Consider the following 18,189-nt stretch of genomic DNA (forward strand, 5'->3'; position numbering starts at 1 on the left):
TCTGAGAGTCGACCTGCCAACGTTGCACAATTAGCAGCATCCGTCTTGCTGACATCGCTCACGCAGTGCGCGCTTTTCCCAGCAAGCCCGCCCTCTCCTCCACCCAGCCAAACTCCCACAAACACTACGCGATCACCAGCCAATAGGCAGCCTCGCGCAAATCCTCACAACTCCCAAAGGCATCGCCAGGGCTCTCAAAGGGTATGTATTGCTTCTTTCTTTCACCAGCTCATTGCGCAAGCATCCCTTTCGCGATCACTCAAACATGTTTCGTACTTCTGGATTGCGATTCCCAGCATATCCATCTCTGCACCCAGCTTCTGTTGCACGCTAGCTGGCAGGCAGCACGCGTTTCGCGTTCCCAGGCTTTTATCCCCAGGGCCTGCTCGCCCGGAGTCTTGACGGCCTGGGTCGAACAGTGCTACAGGTCGAGTCCCAGAGCAAGAATGGTACCTCCGGTCAGTGCCGCGAGCTTCTGGTCGACGCAATTGGCCACTCCTGCGATCCATCGTCCTTCTCCCAAGGAGCACATTGGCGCGCGGAGGAATTTCATGCCCCGGCCTCGATGAGGACCTATCATGATCAAGAGCGTCGACCTCGCCGTCGCCATTGGCTTCAGCCGGCCTGTCAGGTGACGAGAGTCATCTGCGATAAGTCTGAGACGAGTGTCCTGGACATTACGGTGATTGCCTGGGTGAAGCGCGTCCTGCTTGTGCCGACGCCCTGGGCAAGATATGGTCTCCTCGCGCGTCTGCGATATAATTCACATCACATCGTGCGAGGACAATACCTCTGCTCCCTTTCGTCTGGCTGAGATGGTCAACGAGAGCTCAAAGCCCATATCCATGCTCGCCTGACTGTGACAGCCTGGCCGAGCCCAACTCTGTCACTGACAGCACCACCGTCTCTCGGCCGCCTGGCTGCCCTCCAGCGCACGGGAGAATACTGGGAGAGCCTGCCAGCGCGTACCACCAACATTCCCACCACCACCAGGAGGCATCACTCGCTCATCACTCGCTGCCTCGGGTCTGGCAGCTTGTCGTTGCACAAGAGGTGAGCCCGAAGCCTTGGGAGCACCACACCACCCTTATCTGCCACACAGCCATCTGGCATCTAGCCGGCCCCTCACATGGCCTTTGCCCGCATCCCCTCTCCCTGGAAAGGGCCGAAGGTGTTGCACGGCTCTAGAAAACCCAAACGGTTCCGTCTGTCGCCTTGGGCCGTGAACTGGTGGTCAGCCGAGCTGGGCATGGCTACTCCACGCCACCACCAACACCACCGCCTCCAGAAAGGGCCCTGAGCTCCGAGCACCAGCTAGCTGCTGAGCTGGTCATGGTGGGGCCCATCCCATGCAACCTCCGTCATGCATGCCAGCGCATCAAGTGGTGGGCGCAAGCTATGGGCATGGCCTGGCACATCACTACCACGCTCCAGCCCACCCCTCCGCCTGGCCTACACGAGCTCCCCCGTCTTTCACGACTTCCCGACTGGGAGATGCTGACGCCTTTGGTTGGATAGGACCCTCCCGCCTTCTAGCACCCATTCGGAACCACAACCATCACCGTCAACCACTCGACGTGACACCCGCGCCTGCACTACACTCGTCGCGACATCGTTCTACGCTCCAGTCAGCACCGCTCCAGCAGCCACCGAAGCCGGCGCATCGACTCGTGGGACCCGACTCTATTGCTGTGCTATCGGAGTTGAGCCATCACATGCTACGTGCGACACGAAGCGCTTCCTCGAGACCAACGACTGCCTTCCTCAGGACTCTGGCGCACCACAGATAATAATCATCTTGGCGCCCCAGAACCGACGAATCTGAGTTGCGCCGCTGTATTATGGAATACGGCCAATACGCGCAACCAAGTCAGTCAGCTACATCCCAGGCCCACGGCGTCCAGACGTCCCCCCTATTGCCCTCGCAGCACCACGCGCCCGTCGCAGCCGCAAACCACAACATGTATCAACCTCAGTACGGCGTCCCCCACCAGAGCATGCAGTATGGCGTGCCTGGCATCCAAGCAGCGGCCATGGCCGCTACCGCTGCTGCGGCCGGTGGGACTGGTTACAACTACATGTCTTCAGACCCCAGCTTACCGCAGACATCGCCTCGCATGACGACTGGAGGGAAGAAAGATGCCCGCGATCCCCGATCGCCACAGCAGATGAACACCATGCCTGGTCGGCGGATGAGTCAGGTTACCAGTCCTGGCGTGCCGCAGGCTCCCATGATGAACCATGCTGGAGGCCGCGGTGCCGTGCAGCAACCCAACATGCCCTCGGCGCAGACAATGCAACATCCTCAGTCACCCGAACTTACTACCGGTGCTGAAGAGTCTCCGCTTTATGTAAATGCCAAGCAGTTCCACCGTATCCTGAAGCGGCGTGTTGCCCGACAGAGGTTGGAAGAGGCTCTTCGCCTTACCAGCAAAGGCCGCAAACCGTACTTGCACGAATCGAGACATAACCATGCGATGAGAAGGCCTCGTGGTCCTGGCGGTCGGTTTCTTACTGCCGAAGAAGTTGCAGAGATTGAGAGAAACAAAGGCGCGGGTGAAGGCACTGACGCGGCCGCTGAGGCCCCTGCGGCTGCCGGTGGAAACAAGAGAAAGTCGACGAACGATGGACGTGCGTCAACCAAGAAGACCAAAACGGAAACAAGCACACCGGAAGATGAAGATGAAGATGATGCCGAAGACGACAGCTAAGGGCCTTCGGTTGCGACAGTCCTGACCTCTTCTTCACCAATTGTACACCCTCATGACGTTACGACGAGCTTGCTTTTGAAGATACCTACACAATCACAACCGCGAGGCTGAAAACCCGAGATGAGCGCCGGCTTGGACGAGTGTTCTGTTCTGTTGTTATATTTTTCTTATTTTGCTAGTGAGAACGCTCAAGGCACAGGTTTGAGGCACCAGGCCATTCGGTTTCGGGAAGCGGTTCCTTTACAAGTTTTGTCTCTTGTCGCTCGCGCGATACCACTGCCTGGGGCTTGTTGTTTGGCACATCGATTTTCACCTTCTCTCATCGCTTCTTCATGCATTGCGCGGTGGCCGGCGGGCCATGAATCAGAACGCACACCCACACAGAGGGAAGACATGACGGACTAGGGAATGGGACGAGATCACGGAAGGATACCCATGCTGTTTTAGTCTCTGTTGGATCCCTGCTTTGTCGCAATACGATCTTTGCTCTCTTTAATCAAACGATGACCTGTTGTAACACGCGGTGCATGATGTGATCAAAGGGCTACATGTGCTGTGAGGATGCGACTTTACAGATTGCCCTTCTGCCGTCATCTGTAAAGCAAGATGCGGTAGGATGACGGATCACGTGACAGGCTTGACCTTGCGGGACCCCACCGTGCACCTCACCACCTATCCCACCTAGCTTGCAGCTAGACAAGCAGGCTACGGCGCAAGCTCTCTACTGGGAGTAGCGGAACAACCATACACACGACAACATCGCTAGGCATTTCAGACCTCTCCTCTTCAGCCGTGCCACAACAGCACGCCGGGTCACCTCAGAAAGCACAGGACCTAACTCTCCGCGCCATTTCCGGGAGCTGCGGGACCGTCTGCGTGGGACTTTCCGGCAACAACCCAGCAGCAAAAGCACGGCAAACCGCCGACTACCGACGACAATTGCGGCGCTGGTATTCGTGGACAGGCAGATTCCCCCCCCCCCCCTTCCTCCGGTCCTGAGTCTATTCTGAAAAGAAAAACGGAAGTGGAAGCGAAAGGAAGACAACCGACGACATGTTATTCTTCAGGTAAGGGCACTCCGTGTTTTTTTTCTGGGTCTCAAAAGAAGGAGAGGCTTTCATTCGCTTGCCTTTGGTATCGACGGGCCGTCAAAAGCTCGGCTCGTCGTTCGTTCGAGGTGCGGACGAGGGTCGGGGACGGGAGGAGGAGTGCGTGTTATACTTTGGACGGGGTCGAAGGAAGGGGAGGTTGATGACCGCTTTGGGTCGTTTCTACTGTGGCGCGGAGGGCCTGCAGAGTCATGTTTGGCCGCTTCGCACAACACGTCTCGCTGGAAACAGGAGCCTTCAAACGGGAGGGCGGGCGGACTTGTTTGGGCCGAGCCATGGGAGAAGAAGGCATTGGACAGTGCGCACTTCATGAGGGCGGGATTCTTCAAGGCGCGCGCGGAGGGGAGATCCCTCCTCTCCGTCCCTGAAGCTTGCTCTTCTGCCCGTTGGAGCCTTCTCTCGTGTCATCAAGCGCAGGCTCTGGGGTATCTTGCCCGCTGGTACGCCCGGAATACTTGGGATCACGGGGTCGAGCGTGTGGACTGGATGGTGCGCGGCCGGTCGTTGTGGCAGTGGCCAGGCGTCATATTTACGGGCATTCCCATGCCACGAACCCCTCGTGAGCCCTCGACGACATTGAGCCAGCGTTTGAAGATGAAACCGAGGAAGGGGAGGAGGGGAGGGGAGGCTGGAAAGCGACGTGGAAAGGAGGAGCTCAATGCTTCACCCTGCTCAAAAGCGAGAAAGACTTGTTTTTTTCTTTTTCTTTCTTTTCGAGCGCGGTTGCTAACACAATCCATCTTTGCGCGGTCGCAACTAGCTTCTTCAAGACGCTCATTGACCACGAGGTCACGGTCGAGCTCAAAAACGACATCCAGATCCGCGGCACGCTCAAGAGCGTCGACCAGTATCTCAACATCAAGCTCGACGAGATACAGGTTGTCGAGGAGCTCAAGTATCCTCACCTGGTATGTCTTTTTCCACCGCTGGCTCACAAAAGAGAGAGGGAGAGAGCGGGGTTTCTAAAGGCCATTTTTGTTTTCGTTTTCGTGGGCATTGGAACTGTGGCTGACAAAATTGTCTCTCTCTCCTATGTTCGATAGAGCTCCGTCAAAAACGTCTTCATTCGCGGCTCTGTCGTCAGATATGTCCACCTGCCATCCAACGCGGTGGACATTCCCTTACTAGAGGATGCCACGCGGAGAGGTAAGTAACACCCACCTTCATTTGAAGCCGACGTCGCCCCTCGTCATCCGGCTCCCTCTCTGGTATCATCCAATAAGCGCTACTTGCACAACGTGCCAAAAATATACCATAGACGGCTGACCTCATGGACTCTTTGCGTGCATATATAGAAGCTGCGAATCAAGCCGGCAAGGGCAAATGAGAGTGGCGCGAGTGAAAGGGGTGGTGGTAAGGAGCCTGAATGGGACCGCGATATCAAAGCTAAGCAGCGCAGGCCTTGTCGCGTGTGACGCTGGACGAGATGTAGCACGAGGCGAATGCCAAGGGATGCTGCAGCTGGGGATGGACAATGCCCATGATGGAAGTGTTGTCACATTCGAGAAGACTGAAAAGTACGGAATAGACGCTACACTAACCAATCTGCTCTTTGCAGAGGTACTGCTGAGAACACACAAGCTGGACGTTTCGCGTACTGATCACCACCAGACGCCGCCACCTTTACCGTCCTTGCCTTCCCACAATTGAACGTCCTTAGTGTCCTTGGTGTCCTCTGACGTGCCATCGGCTCCATGACCCTGAAGAGAGTCGTCCTCTTCGCCCTCCAGCAACCTCACAATCCCACCCTTTCTCCTCTCCATCAGCCATCTGTCGATCCACGCCTTCATGCGCTTCCTGCTTGGCTCGCTGCCGACATTGACTGTAGGCACGACTTTTTCGATCCTCAAGGACATAATAAAGAGGGTCAGCTCACGGAAGCTGCTGTGCTCGGAATACGGCACCCCAAAGCACATGGCCTCACGCGTGCTACCCCGCTGAGCTATAAAATCGGCGCTGCTGAAACGAGTCTTCCAGCCGGACCCGTGGAGGATCTGAGTAGTCGGTATCGTGGATGGTGAGACATTGGCAGTCACATTTTTAGCACCACTCGTGCCGCCTCCGCCGCCGCGGAAGCTCCAACCGCTTGGGCGGAAGCCAACAATACGGGTGAAATGCGGCTTATAGCCGTCGAGGTATTCTTGCAGTGTCTCGGCACGGAGCTCCATGAGCATCTGCATGTGCACCTGTGCCTCGTAAGGATTGGAAGTCATCAGGGCTGAAAGCTCGGGATCGCCAAGCTGCTGGCAGATCTTTATCTTGCTGGGAATGGCGTAGATTTTGGACCCCAGCGCCTTGGCAATGGCCTTGCAAATCCGCTCCTTGCCAATGGAGTATGTGCCGCACACCACGAGAAGACGATTCGTTGGATTTGGCGAGTTGCCGCTGCCTTCAGTCTTAACAATGCCGCCTTCGGAATCTTTCTCCTCTTTTTGGAAAAATTGGCTGACTGTCGTGCTCCCCTTTTCTCTGCGAAGCGAGTCGAAAGCTTCGTCTGCAGCCGCCGGGTCGCCAGACAGCGAATAACAGAAGTCTGCACAAGCCTTTATGACGTCGTCTTGCGGAGGGAATGAGTACCGGGGATTGAGGTACGTTGTGTCGAGGTAGCAGATATCGATCTTCTGCTGCTTGAGCCTGCCAGATACATTGTCGACAATATCTGGCTTGAGAAGTGGATGTTTAACTTGTGCAGGACAAGCACGGAAGTCCCCGCAATGTAGAATGCGCTGTATCTTGGCAGCCTGGCCTTTCCCGATGCCCTTCTCGAACAGGAAAAGCGAGCTGCCAGGACAATGGTTTGCTGGTATCATTGTGATGAAGACGCCCTCCGTACCAGGCACTTCGATCTTTTCGTCGAAGGGAATGGGCTTCACCCACTTTGCGTCTGTCTTGAGTTGATTGCGAATAAGGCTGGCTGTGACCTCACTGCAATAAATAGGTCCATGGGACCAGCTGGCCGAGAGCCCGACGTAGTGGTCACTGTGGAAATGACTTAAAAAGTACGCATTGCAACCCTTGACGGCACCATAACGAAAGGCGTCCACGCAAATGAAGAAGCCAGGCATGATTTTGTAGAACGGGCATGTTCTTTGGTACGCAGGCTTTCCTCGTGAAGCATGTTCTGTCGCAGCTGCTGTCGCCCAGGCGGCATCTTCAGCATGGCCCGACATCAATTTTCCGAATGCGGACGCTGGCTTGTTTGCAGAACTCCCGAGGCTTATGGGGTTGTCCTGGCCAGGTCGCGGCACCGCAGCTTTTGAGAACCGCTTGCTGACTTCAGGAGCGTCGACCATTGGCGACGAGTGACGCGAGTTGCTCCGCGAGTTATTCGCCGAGTTGTGTCGAGATGGGAGGGGGATCGGCTGCCCATCTAAACATGCGTTGACGTGCTGTGATGCTTGCGTTGGTGTAAGGCCGGCAAGGCTGGCATTGCAAAGCGGGCAATTGGCTGTAATGGGTTCGGGATCCATCGCAGCTGCCATGGCCTCTTCAGCTTCCAACCTCGCTTGTTCCTCCATGAGCAGTCTTTCACGAAACTCGTCACCGTCCTCATATGGCTCATCATCGAACATTCCTTCCATCTCGTCTAAGTCGCCAAATTGGTCATACGCAGAGTCTTCCTGTTTCAATTGTGGCGGGTCTGGAGGGGCTGGCGTGCACTCTGAGGCTTGGACCTCTTCGGCAGGTGTGATTAGATCCTTGGTGTCCATTTCCAGGAGTTGGGGGTGTGGTACCATATTCGTGGCTGGCATTCCTTGTCCAGGCATATCAGTTGCCGCGGGGTTGCAATCCTTCTCCGCCACCTGCTCCTCCTCCTCCTCCTCCTCTTGTTCATCCTCATCGCCGTCGTCGCTGTCAGAATCGTCCAGAAATGGGCCCTTGCCACGAGAGGCTTTACGTTTGGCTTTTGGTACCGCAGCTGTGGGAACATCGGTCTTCCCGTTTGGTATTATCATACTGTCAACCTTGTCCCTCTTTTCCAGCGGCTCAACATTCTCGAGGCCATCATGGCTCAGCTTCCTCCTCTTTGAGGAACCGATATCTTCGTTGTACCTCGCTCCGATTTTGGATGGTTGAGACTCAGCTCCATATAGATCTTCATCTTGGACAGATTTGTTCCCAATATCTGCAGCCGGGACAGTCGCACTTGGGGCCCCGCAGAAGAGCTGCTCTTCGATCTCAACCTTTTTGAAGAAGTTGAGGATGTTGCCATTCGCGGGGCCTTTCTTTGTGGGGGCAACGCTATCGGCCTTCTTCGCTGATGGAGGTCCGAAGCTGAGCTTGGCTTGCGTCTGCTTTTTTGGCCTCGGTGTCGTCGCTGATGACTTTGAAGTTGTTCGGGTTGGCATGGTGGGGTGTCAAGGCCACAAAGGCTGGACTGCGGTGAGGCTTAGCACAAGTCCTGGCGACGGTGGACGGCCTGTCAATTCAGCATCGGATTCGGAAGTAGACAGTTGACCATGTCTTCGTGCGCGATACCTGCAAGACGATTATTGATTCGCGAGGGTGTCTGTACTTGTGGTTCACGCAGCCAGAGAAATGGTGTGGAGTTTCTTGGTGACGTCTCTTAGGTAAGGGACCACCCTAGTGGCGACGCGCAGATCCTCTGCACCGCGACGCCATCGCGCAGTCACGTGGACCCCTAATAATGATTACTCCCATTTTCATCCATCCATCCATCCATCATTACCCGCGATGCCATGTGAATTTGCTCCTATATCCCGTGCTTTAAACTAATGGTATGAGAACGGCCCCAGGGTTCCTCAAAACGCACCTTTTCCTCGAGCAGACGTTGCTACCTCGCAAGGTTATGCATGAGGAAAGTCCTATGATGTGCTTACGTCCTTGTTCTCCTTCTCTTCTTGGCCCCGTTGTCAACCTGACTATCTGCTTCACGCTTGATAGTGATGTCCTCGGAGATGATTACCTTCCGACTCCGCGTCCGACCTAGTACCTCGGGCACCGTAGCTTTCTCTTCCACTTCAACTTTGAATGCAACGACCTCTGCCGAGGGCTTGGCGGCGAGCTGCTCCGAAAACGACTTTAAATTCGCCGTGAAGAGCACGGACTGCGCCCACCCCGCCTGGGGACCCCAGATTGCTCGGAAATGGTCGCCAACCGCATCATATAGCACTTTCGAGAACGTTTTGGTCTTACTCTTGCCTCCAAACTTGTAGTCTCGCTGCGCAATCTGCCACACATGTGTGTCGACGGGAACCGATTCCGCCCACCCCAAGCCCATGAGACAGACGCAGTCCGAGACTTTTGGCCCAACACCGGACAAAGTGAGCAACTCTTCGTGAGCGTGCTTGTATGTCGGTACTTCGCCGTCTACTGTCTTTTGATGTGGCGGAACTCCCCAGCCTGGATTTTCTGGATTTGCCAAGCTATCGAGCCACCCGACAGGCTTGGTATTGGTTATGATACGTGCTGTGTCTGCGATGTATTTCGCCCTGTAGCCGAAGCCCAGTTCGCGAAGGTGTGACTCGACCTTGTCCCCAGACAAGGCGGCCGGGGTCGGAAAGTCATGGAAGGCTTCATCCCCGACCTTGGCCACAAACGGGCCATAGTTCTTGCAGAGCTTATCGACCTGTTTATTTGTGAGCACACGATGCCAAAGAAACACCGAGCATGCTGTTTGAAACACACCATTTGACATATGCGCGATATGTTGTTGTTGCTGCTGCAGATGAAGGATACCAGTGCCTCCCAGGCATCCTGGCTCAAAATGCGGATTCCTGTAAACTGAGGTGCCTTCTTCCGGAAATTCGCGTCGTCTGCTGACCACTGCTTATACAAAGCACCAAGGTCGTACTTGAGGCTGAAATAGTGTCTCAAAAGGGCCTCTGTATCATCACCCAGACCTGTGTTGGCTTTGTCCGGCCAGGTGACTTTGTACTTTACGCTTTCCGGATCTTGAGTCAAGGATAATAGGCGGCCGTGAAGAACACAGTTCCTGATGCCCAATAGTCAGAGTCGGCCAATGTCGTGATTACGGATCACAGCGCCTGCAATGAGTCTGGAGGCTTACCACTCGTCACCCACTTTTCGCCATCGAAACGATTGACCACAGCGAAGAGTCGTCTCGATGCAAAGTTCGGTAAGGCTTAGGGGTAACTTGCGCCACTCAGGTGCACGAATCGGAACCATAATGGCCGAAGTCGTGGGCGGGCTCCAGTGTGGTCAAAGTTGGCGGAAGACGACCCGGAGGATGATTGTCTGCAGGAGTCTCACGAGAAAAGATCTGGGAATAGCAGACGGAAGAGATACTGGTCATTGTCCTTCTGAACCTCGTCGTCTGTCTCATCCATCAGAAGGTCCCGGATGGAATAAGTCGCCCCTTCTCGACGGAGTGGAGTCGCTGAGCAGCGCTAGAACCAATTACAGTCCAGCGGCGCAGAGGCCCCTGCAGCCCCGGAACTGCCTAGAGCAACAGGGGTTTTGCTGCGCAAGGCACCGGGTCTCGCAGCGCCAACCTCTACTCGAGGCACGCGGCTCGAAATTTCTACGCTGCAGACGTGAAGCTCCATAGCCATTGGCCTACCTTTGGCGGATCTCCAGCCTCGTCATTCCCACATCCAATCCTCGCCTCCCAGCTGCTTTGTCCAACAGCTGCGTAGTTCTGCATTGATCTCCCTCCTTTTCAGTCCAGGATCTAAGCACTTGGCGAGTTTATTGCGACTCATCTTTCAATCCAATAGGAGTGCCGTGCGTTACCATGAACGGCGACAGCTACTCGTCGCGAGGTAAGTCTTCACATCAAAAAGCATCAACAGTATTGCAAGGCTCGAAGTATTGATTTGATTTGCACAGACGGCCGTCACGGCTCATCGCGCGAATATCCATCGAGAGACGATAGACGCGACCGCGGCAGCGACAGAGGCGGCGACCGACGCGACCGCAGGCGCAGCAGATCTCCTCGACGATCCCACAGAGATGACGACGCGTACGCATCAAGCCGCAACCACAGGGACCGCGAGCGCGAGGATCGCTATGGTGGAAGCAGTGGCGGCGGCGGCGGCGGCGGCGGCGGACGTGACAGGGACAGGAGAGACAGGGACTGGGACCGTGGTGACCGCCGCAGAGGAGATGATCGCCGCGACGGCGCGCGCCCTCCCCGACGGGATCGCGACCTTTTCGACGACAGGCGCGGCCCGAGAAGAGACCGGGATGACCGCGGTGCCGGCGGCCGAGACCGAGGCGATCGCGACGAAGACCTCTTTGCACAGAACCGACGCGGCCGTAGCCCGACGCCTCCGCCTAAGAAACGAGAGCCTACACCCGACCTGACCGACATTACCCCCGTGCTTGAGCGCAAGCGAAGGATGACACAATGGGACATCAAGCCTCCGGGATACGAAAATGTGACTGCCGAGCAAGCTAAGCTTTCGGGCATGTTCCCTCTACCTGGCGCGCCGCGACAGCAGCAGGTTGATCCTTCCAAGCTCCAAGCGCTTGTGAACCAGCCCACGGGTTCTGCCAACAACACTGCACTCAAGCCGACAAATGCGCGACAGAGCAAGCGCTTGGTGGTACACAACCTCCCGCCAATGTCCACCGAGGAAGGTGTCATGGCCTTCTTCAACTTGCAGCTCAACGGCCTGAACGTCATTGAGAGTACCGATCCTTGCGTCCTGTGCCAGCTGTCACAAGAAGGCAACTTTGCGCTGCTCGAGTTCAGGCACCCCTCAGAAGCCACAGTTGCGCTTGCCTTTGACGGCATCTCCATGGAGGCCGACGATGCCAGCAATGCTACTGGTGGCCTCAAAATCTCGCGGCCCAAGGACTACATCGTCCCGGCCATCGCAGACGAGGCGCCCTATGAACCCGGTGTCATATCGAGGATCGTTGCCGACACGCCGCACAAGATCAGCATTGCCAATCTCCCTCCTTACCTGACTGAGGAACAGGTGCAGGAACTTTTGGTTTCCTTTGGAGAACTGAAAGCGTTGGTCTTGGTGAAGGACAGCCATACTGAGGAGTCCCGTGTTAGTATTGTCTCTATTTCATTCCCCCCTTTCTACGTGCGGACTCGCTGACAGTAAATGATAGGGCGTCGCGTTCTGCGAATTCGTCGATCCGTCTGTCACAGATATCGCCATTCAAGGTCTGAACGGCATGAGCATTGGCGACAAAGCTCTCAAGGTTGTCAAGGCTAGCATAGGCATCACCCAGGTGTCGGGCGTGGAGATGGGCGTAAACGCCATGTCCATGCTTGCTGGCACAACCGCCATCGGCGATTTTGACGAAAGCAAGGTCCTTCAGCTGCTTAACATGGTAACACCTGATGAGCTTATGGACAACGACGACTACGAGGGTAAGTCCAGGCCATTGTCTCCGTTGCGTTTGGTGGAGGACATGCTGACCTTTCTTAGAAATCCTTGAGGATGTTCAAGAGGAATGCTCGAAGTTCGGCAATATCGTGGCTATCAAGATCCCTCGACCAACAGGGGGCAGCAGGCAGTCTGCCGGTGTCGGCAAGATCTATGTCAAGTATGACAGTGCTGCGTCGACCAAGAAGGCTCTTCAAGCGTTGGCTGGGCGGAAGTTCGCTGATAGGACAGTTGTCACCACGTTTTTCCCCGAGGTATGCTCTACACTTTTCCCCCCTTTCATTTCACCCTCCAGTACTGATTGGCGACTCTACAGGAAAACTTTGACGTTGGTGCGTGGTAAATCTAGTCGAGGTGGAAGGACCCGGGTGCGGAATAGGACTCGATGTTTGCGTGAGAAGAGAAGACCACCTTAGGGAGTGCAAAGTGTTTGCCAGTCCTGGAGTCTGGCCATCATGTAACTTGTGAATATTACAAAACTCCAAACGTCGATGTGGCCCTTGAGGTCAAGCATGTGACAACAAGCACAATCAAAATCATTGAGCGCTGAGCGGTGCCCAGCTATAGACTCTGACTCTTCCAGGTGTTAGAGTGGGGGGCTTCTTGTATCATAAGCATTGTTGTCGGGTTGTCTTTAGGGAAGGTTTGCTGTCTCCAATGCGATCGATCACAACGCTACGGGTGTAGGTCTTTTTTGGGTGCTACTCCCCTGCATGGTATGGTGCTCCTGCAGACTTGGCGGCGGATGACGACACAGCCTGAATGCCCGGCAATAACCGCATCGTAACGGCATATACTTTTCAGGTCCAGGCTTTGGTCGTGGAAAGATCCTCGGTAAATACCGCCCCCCAGGCCATCTACAGACTCACCCTCACCTGACAATTTGTCTGAGAAAGAGCTTACGACTACCAACCTTGCATTTTCCGATAGCAATGGCCGGACCAACGACCAAAGAGCAGCAGTCTGTGACAGCTCATCTCCTCGACCTCCCGGGCACAAAGGAGCTCTACCCGCGCGCCACGCAGTCCCGCTTTCTCGAGCTCGCAGGCCAGGGCAAACTGCCGCGCCACTATCTGTCACAATGGCTCTCCCAGGACCGGCTGTACGCTCAGGCGTACGTGCGCTTCATCGGTGGGCTTACGTCGTTGGTTGAACTCCCACTTGCGACGGCTGCGCGGTCGCAGCAGCAGCAGCAGCCGGGTCAGAGAGACACGGAAACGAGCAGCACGCTGGAGTGGCGGATCCTCGAGATGCTGAGGGGCTGTTTGGACAACATCTTGCGCGAGCTCAAGTTCTTCGAGGATACTGCGGCTCAGTATGGGATTGACCTGGCAAGCATTGGCGGCGGCAAACAAGGACACGATGTCGAGAGCGCTGGCTCAGGAGACGCGTTTGGGCCGAACGGGACTACGCAGGGATACATCAACTTATTCGACTCGTTCGGAGGCAGGATCAGGGCCGCCGAGGCACGGGTGAGCGGCGAGCGGCTGAGCGACAAAATGCTGCTGCTCAAGGGCCTTGTTGTGCTCTGGACTACAGAGAAAGTGTACCTTGACGCATGGCTGTATGCGGCGGCGGCGGGAGGAGGGGACGGGACCAAGGATTCCAACGAAGATGAGGACGGAGACGCGTTAAGAATGGCCTTTATTCCGAACTGGACATCGGACGAGTTCAAGGCGTTCGTGGAGGAAATTCGAGTGTGTCTCAATCAGTTTGCGACCAGGATGCAGCACGAGGAGGGGCATGAAGATGTGGTCACAGCCGCCAGTGAGGTGTTCAAGACTGTCCTCTCACTGGAGGAAGGATTCTGGCCAAAGGTAGAATGAATTGGCCAAGAAGCATTTGATACAAGCTCGCTTTCTTTGGCGGCGATTCCCCAATATGCTTTCCAGAATGCTTCGTTGGACGTGCTCAGGCCAGGCGACAGGTGTTGTACCCCGCCATAAGTGATTCCCAGGTTCCATAGCATGGATTGGTTGCCAGGTCAACTCGGCCCCTCACGCCAGGGTCTTGCGTGGTGGCGCCTGACCGCTGCACTGCAAATCAACAGCAGACATCAACATACCCCTGACCCCCGGAATGGCGGGCGGCGCTTTAATTACTTCACCTCTGCATTCTCGACAGAACGCGACCTCGCGTGACGCGCATCACGACAACTAACCACCAGCAGGTACAACAGACAGCTCAGACCGGTAGTGCTGTTCCTTTGCCTCGACCGTGCTGCCAAAGCGTACTCAGCAAGGCACAAGCCAACAATAAGATCCGGGCGCGATGGCCGCAGGAGACTTGATCGACTTTGACGTGATCGAGGGCCAGAAGGAAAATATCCAGGCGCTGCCCAGTGGCCGCTCCGCGAGAAAACTTGTCGAGACGTTTTCTTCCTCGCCACTGCACAAGCTCAACACGCCGACACCGACAGACTCTAAGAGTGTCAACGACTGCATCAGAGCAGAGTACGAGGCCGAGGTCGCCGCGCTCTCAGAGTCCGACGACCCTCTGGACATTTTCGACCGCTACGTGCGCTGGACATTTGACGCGTACCCGTCAGCCCAGGCCACCTCTCAATCTCAGCTGCACACCCTGCTCGAGCGCGCCACAAAGGCGTTTATCGGCTCCGCGCAGTACAAGAACGATCCAAGATACCTCAAGCTGTGGCTGCACTACATCCACTTCTTCTCGGACTCACCCCGCGAGACATACATCTTTCTTTCCCGACACAGCATAGGCGAGACACTCGCCCTCTTCTACGAGGAATACGCCGCCTGGCTCGAGAGCGTTGGCCGCTGGTCGCAAGCCGAGGAGGTGTATAAGCTCGGCATTGAGAGAGAAGCCCGGCCAGTACAGAGGCTCGTCCGCAAGTTCGGCGAGTTCGAGCGGAGACGTGCAGAGCAGCCCAACGCAAACGAGGCGCCATCATCACCGGCGCTGCCAAAAGCGCGCAACGCACTTGCCGCCAAAGTCGATCCATTCTCAGCAGCCGCTGCCGCAGCGGCCGACCCACAAGCTCCGCGGCCAAACATGGGTGTTGGAGGCACGGCGGCAAAGCCTGGCAAGGCGAAGATGGCCATATTCTCGGATGCAGACGTGCAGCCGTCAGCGCTGTCCTCGAGAGGTGGCGAGACCAAGGGCTGGGACACGATCGGATCTTTGGCCGATCGCAAAAAGGAAAACGTGATGGAGGCACGGCCGTGGGCGGGAGAGACACTGGAAACTTCGGTCAAGAAGAGTAACGGGCCGAAGATGGCCATCTTCAGGGATCCTGTAAGCTAAATAGCTTCCTCTGCCCCTGGCATCGCGTTTGCTGGATACTGTTCAAGAGTAAGGCTAATACTTTTTGGCCGTCTGTACCGTCATTAGTCCCTGAGAAGAATAGCAGAATCTCATATCATGATTGCGCCGTCCAAGCACCAGATTATCGTCAACCCGAACAGTGGCAAGCGAGAGCGGATATTTGTCAACCTCGAGGCCGTATATCCCACGCCCGAGGAGCCGGGCACCGAGCTAAGTTTCGAAGAGCTGTGGGCGGCGAGTCGGGGGTGGCTGGACACGAACTGGGAGGAAGAGAGTGAAGAGGACGACCTCTACGACTCGATCCAGCACGACGAGAACGAGCCACCTGTGATGCAACAAATCAGCCACAAGGTGGAAAAACTGATGATACTCCGTGACGATTCGATATCGCAAGAAAATCGTGTCCCGCTGCAAGACCCAAAGCCCTCGAAGCCAAGGCGGAAGAAGGGGATGGAGGTGAATGAGACACAGATCAGTGAGTCCATGCCCTCCAGCTCGTGCACGACCACCTCAAACTCATAGCAGACACTTGTGCTAACGCCCTCACAGTCAAGGTCAACTTGGACTCACCAACCAAGCCGAAGCCCAAGTCCAAGAAGAAGTCATCATCATCTGAGCCGACAATGACGATGCACACCAAAGCAGCCACTGACGACATCTACGATATCTTCAACGCCCCACTGAAGCCATCAAAGATGGCCGGAGAAGAAAGCGACGAGGATGAGTATATGACTGATGGAGATTACACGAGCGGCGCTGAGAGCACTGCCACGACACGGCAAGTTGACATGACTGAGGGCGAGCTTGGCGATGTCGAAATGGACAACGATCATGAAGATGATGAGGACGACGCCGCAGACAACAAGTCCGTTGCTAGTGATTGGTCTGATTTCACACGAGAGCACGTCGCCTGGCGCAAATCCAAGCCAGAATGCCAAAGCGGAGCTGAGGATGATACAATCTCATCGCAGAAACTATATTCGCAAGAATATACAGGTGATGTGGATGTGACTAGCCACAGCGAAGCAGACTATGAGCTCCCCGACGAACAGGAAGCTCCAAGAACCCGCTTCATGCCTGTCCCACCAGAAGACTACGTCGCACCTACAAGGCCGTATAGGGATCCGGCCGAGGTTGCTAACAATCGGCTGCCTTTCATGACCCCGATTACGGAGCGGACCGAGATGTCAATGGGCTTCACAGACGCCAGGTCGAATTACTACAAGACTCCAAGCAAGAACCACTCGCTTGGCACCACGACAGAGGAGGATGAAGACGAAGACGAGGACTACGAGCCGCTCAGCAGCCCTATCAGGGAAGTTGTGGACGATAATCTCTCACCAGTCAAGATCCCCCAGCCTCTACTGCACAAAGTCAAGCAACCACTGGCACCTGCTATACCCAAAGGACCAATCATCAAGGACCTGCAGTGCAACCCCGTCGATCCTGGTACATTAGCGGAAATTCTGTCCAAGATACAGCCACCGTTGAGTTCGTACCCTGGATTCTACGATCACCGCCATGAGCGATTCGAGAAAGGCTCGGAGATCCGTCGGTACACTAAGGCTCAAGCCAAAGCCCTCAAAAATGGCGACAGGACAAGCGGGGTCTCAAGTCCTGTTCAGCTTGAATTCCCGGAGCTCTCGAACGACTATACGGTGCGGCGCCAGCTCGGCGAGGGCGCCTTTGCACCAATTTACTTGGTAGAGAACTCGCAACCTGAGGAGGAAGAGTCAGATGAGAACAGCCCAGTCATCGCGATGGGCAAGGGCGCCTTTGCGACGTCGAAACGCGCAAGCCTAGAGGCTCTCAAGATGGAGGAGCCTCCTTCAGCCTGGGAATTCCACATGATGCGCTTGGCTGCCTCGCGACTTGGACCAAACCATCGGGCCACGGCTTCGATCTCTGCTGTGCATGAGTTGCATCTCTATCAGGATGACGGCTACCTCTTCTTGCCTTTCCATCCTCATGGCACTCTGCTTGATGTTGTCAACATGTTCAGAAAAGAACAGTCTGGCACTCTCGACGAGCCACTCGCCATGTTCTTCGCCATTGAGATGCTGCGGACTGTGGAGGCTTTGCACAGCAAACAGCTCATGCACGGAGACCTGAAGGCGGACAACTGCCTTCTCCGCCTCGACACCCTTCCGGGATCCGTCGAGTCTCTGACAAGCCAGTGGCATGCCGATGGCTCAGGCGGCTGGGGCTCGCGAGGTGTGGTGCTAATCGATTTTGGGCGAGGCATCGACATGCGGGCCTTTGACCCAGAGGTACAGTTCATCGCCGACTGGCAGGTCTCCCCTCAAGACTGTGCCGAGATCCGCGACGGCAGGCCATGGACATGGCAGCTCGACTACCACGGGCTTGCGGGCGTCATCCACACCCTCCTTTTCGGCAAGTACATTGAGACGGTCCGCGCCGACAGCGGCGGTCTAGGAACACAAGCCGGGCGGCGATACAAGATCCGCGAGAACCTCAAGAGGTACTGGCAGACGGATATTTGGAACGACTGCTTCGACGTGCTGCTCAACCCGGCGAGCCATGCGAGCGACGACGGCGGGGATGGCAAGATGCCCGTGACGCGCAGCCTCCGTCGCGTCAGGGAGGGGATGGAGTGCTGGCTCGAGGCCAACTGCGAGCGAGGCGTCGGGCTAAAGACCCTCATCGGCCGCGTCGAGAATATGGCCAGGCAGCTTGCAGCAGCTGGGGCGCGCAAGGGTTAGATGCCGTCGCGCGGGTCTCGCT

General features: G+C 56.0%; 7 protein-coding genes across 7 annotated transcripts; 5 read left to right on the forward strand and 2 right to left on the reverse strand.

Annotated features, from left to right (window-relative positions):
* Positions 1–1,961: 1,961 nt before the first annotated feature.
* On the forward strand, positions 1,962–2,711 carry B0I36DRAFT_346835 (CCAAT-binding transcription factor (CBF-B/NF-YA) subunit B-domain-containing protein; the record flags this gene model as incomplete). Its single annotated transcript, XM_046156499.1, has 1 exon — positions 1,962–2,711. One exon carries the CDS (start codon positions 1,962–1,964, stop codon positions 2,709–2,711), a length of 750 nt encoding a protein of 249 aa, XP_046015060.1.
* A 1,867-nt stretch (positions 2,712–4,578) lies between these two features.
* Positions 4,579–4,974, forward strand: B0I36DRAFT_238044 (uncharacterized protein; the record flags this gene model as incomplete). The annotated part of the gene is made up of 2 exons (XM_046149578.1): positions 4,579–4,728; positions 4,864–4,974. Coding segments are annotated over 2 exons (261 nt in total), but the record flags the coding sequence as incomplete, so codon positions are not given.
* Positions 4,975–5,421: 447 nt separating this feature from the next.
* Positions 5,422–8,169, reverse strand: B0I36DRAFT_346836 (DNA repair metallo-beta-lactamase-domain-containing protein; the record flags this gene model as incomplete). Its single annotated transcript, XM_046156500.1, has 1 exon — positions 5,422–8,169. One exon carries the CDS (start codon positions 8,167–8,169, stop codon positions 5,422–5,424), a length of 2,748 nt encoding a protein of 915 aa, XP_046015062.1.
* A 488-nt stretch (positions 8,170–8,657) lies between these two features.
* B0I36DRAFT_360424 (DNA glycosylase) lies at positions 8,658–9,970 on the reverse strand (the record flags this gene model as incomplete). Its single annotated transcript, XM_046158310.1, has 3 exons — positions 8,658–9,410; positions 9,470–9,776; positions 9,852–9,970. 3 exons carry the CDS (start codon positions 9,968–9,970, stop codon positions 8,658–8,660), a joined length of 1,179 nt encoding a protein of 392 aa, XP_046015063.1.
* Positions 9,971–10,766: 796 nt separating this feature from the next.
* On the forward strand, positions 10,767–12,828 carry B0I36DRAFT_317331 (uncharacterized protein). Its single transcript, XM_046153141.1, has 4 exons — positions 10,767–11,808; positions 11,873–12,137; positions 12,196–12,407; positions 12,470–12,828. Exons 1-4 carry the CDS (start codon positions 11,146–11,148, stop codon positions 12,494–12,496), a joined length of 1,167 nt encoding a protein of 388 aa, XP_046015064.1. The 5' UTR covers positions 10,767–11,145; the 3' UTR covers positions 12,497–12,828.
* Positions 12,829–12,963: 135 nt separating this feature from the next.
* On the forward strand, positions 12,964–14,060 carry B0I36DRAFT_317333 (uncharacterized protein). The gene has a single exon (XM_046153142.1). The coding sequence runs from the start codon at positions 13,086–13,088 to the stop codon at positions 13,977–13,979; it is 894 nt and encodes a 297-aa protein (XP_046015065.1). The 5' UTR covers positions 12,964–13,085; the 3' UTR covers positions 13,980–14,060.
* A 364-nt stretch (positions 14,061–14,424) lies between these two features.
* On the forward strand, positions 14,425–18,167 carry B0I36DRAFT_346839 (Mad3/BUB1 homology region 1-domain-containing protein; the record flags this gene model as incomplete). Its single annotated transcript, XM_046156501.1, has 3 exons — positions 14,425–15,414; positions 15,511–15,919; positions 15,994–18,167. The coding sequence occupies 3 exons, from the start codon at positions 14,425–14,427 to the stop codon at positions 18,165–18,167; spliced, it is 3,573 nt and encodes a 1,190-aa protein (XP_046015066.1).
* Between the last annotated feature and the right edge of the window lie 22 nt (positions 18,168–18,189).

The sequence above is a fragment of the Microdochium trichocladiopsis genome, assembly GCF_020744255.1.
Source record: "Microdochium trichocladiopsis strain MPI-CAGE-CH-0230 chromosome Unknown B0I36scaffold_3, whole genome shotgun sequence".
In the NCBI taxonomy this organism is placed as follows: domain Eukaryota; kingdom Fungi; phylum Ascomycota; class Sordariomycetes; order Xylariales; family Microdochiaceae; genus Microdochium; species Microdochium trichocladiopsis.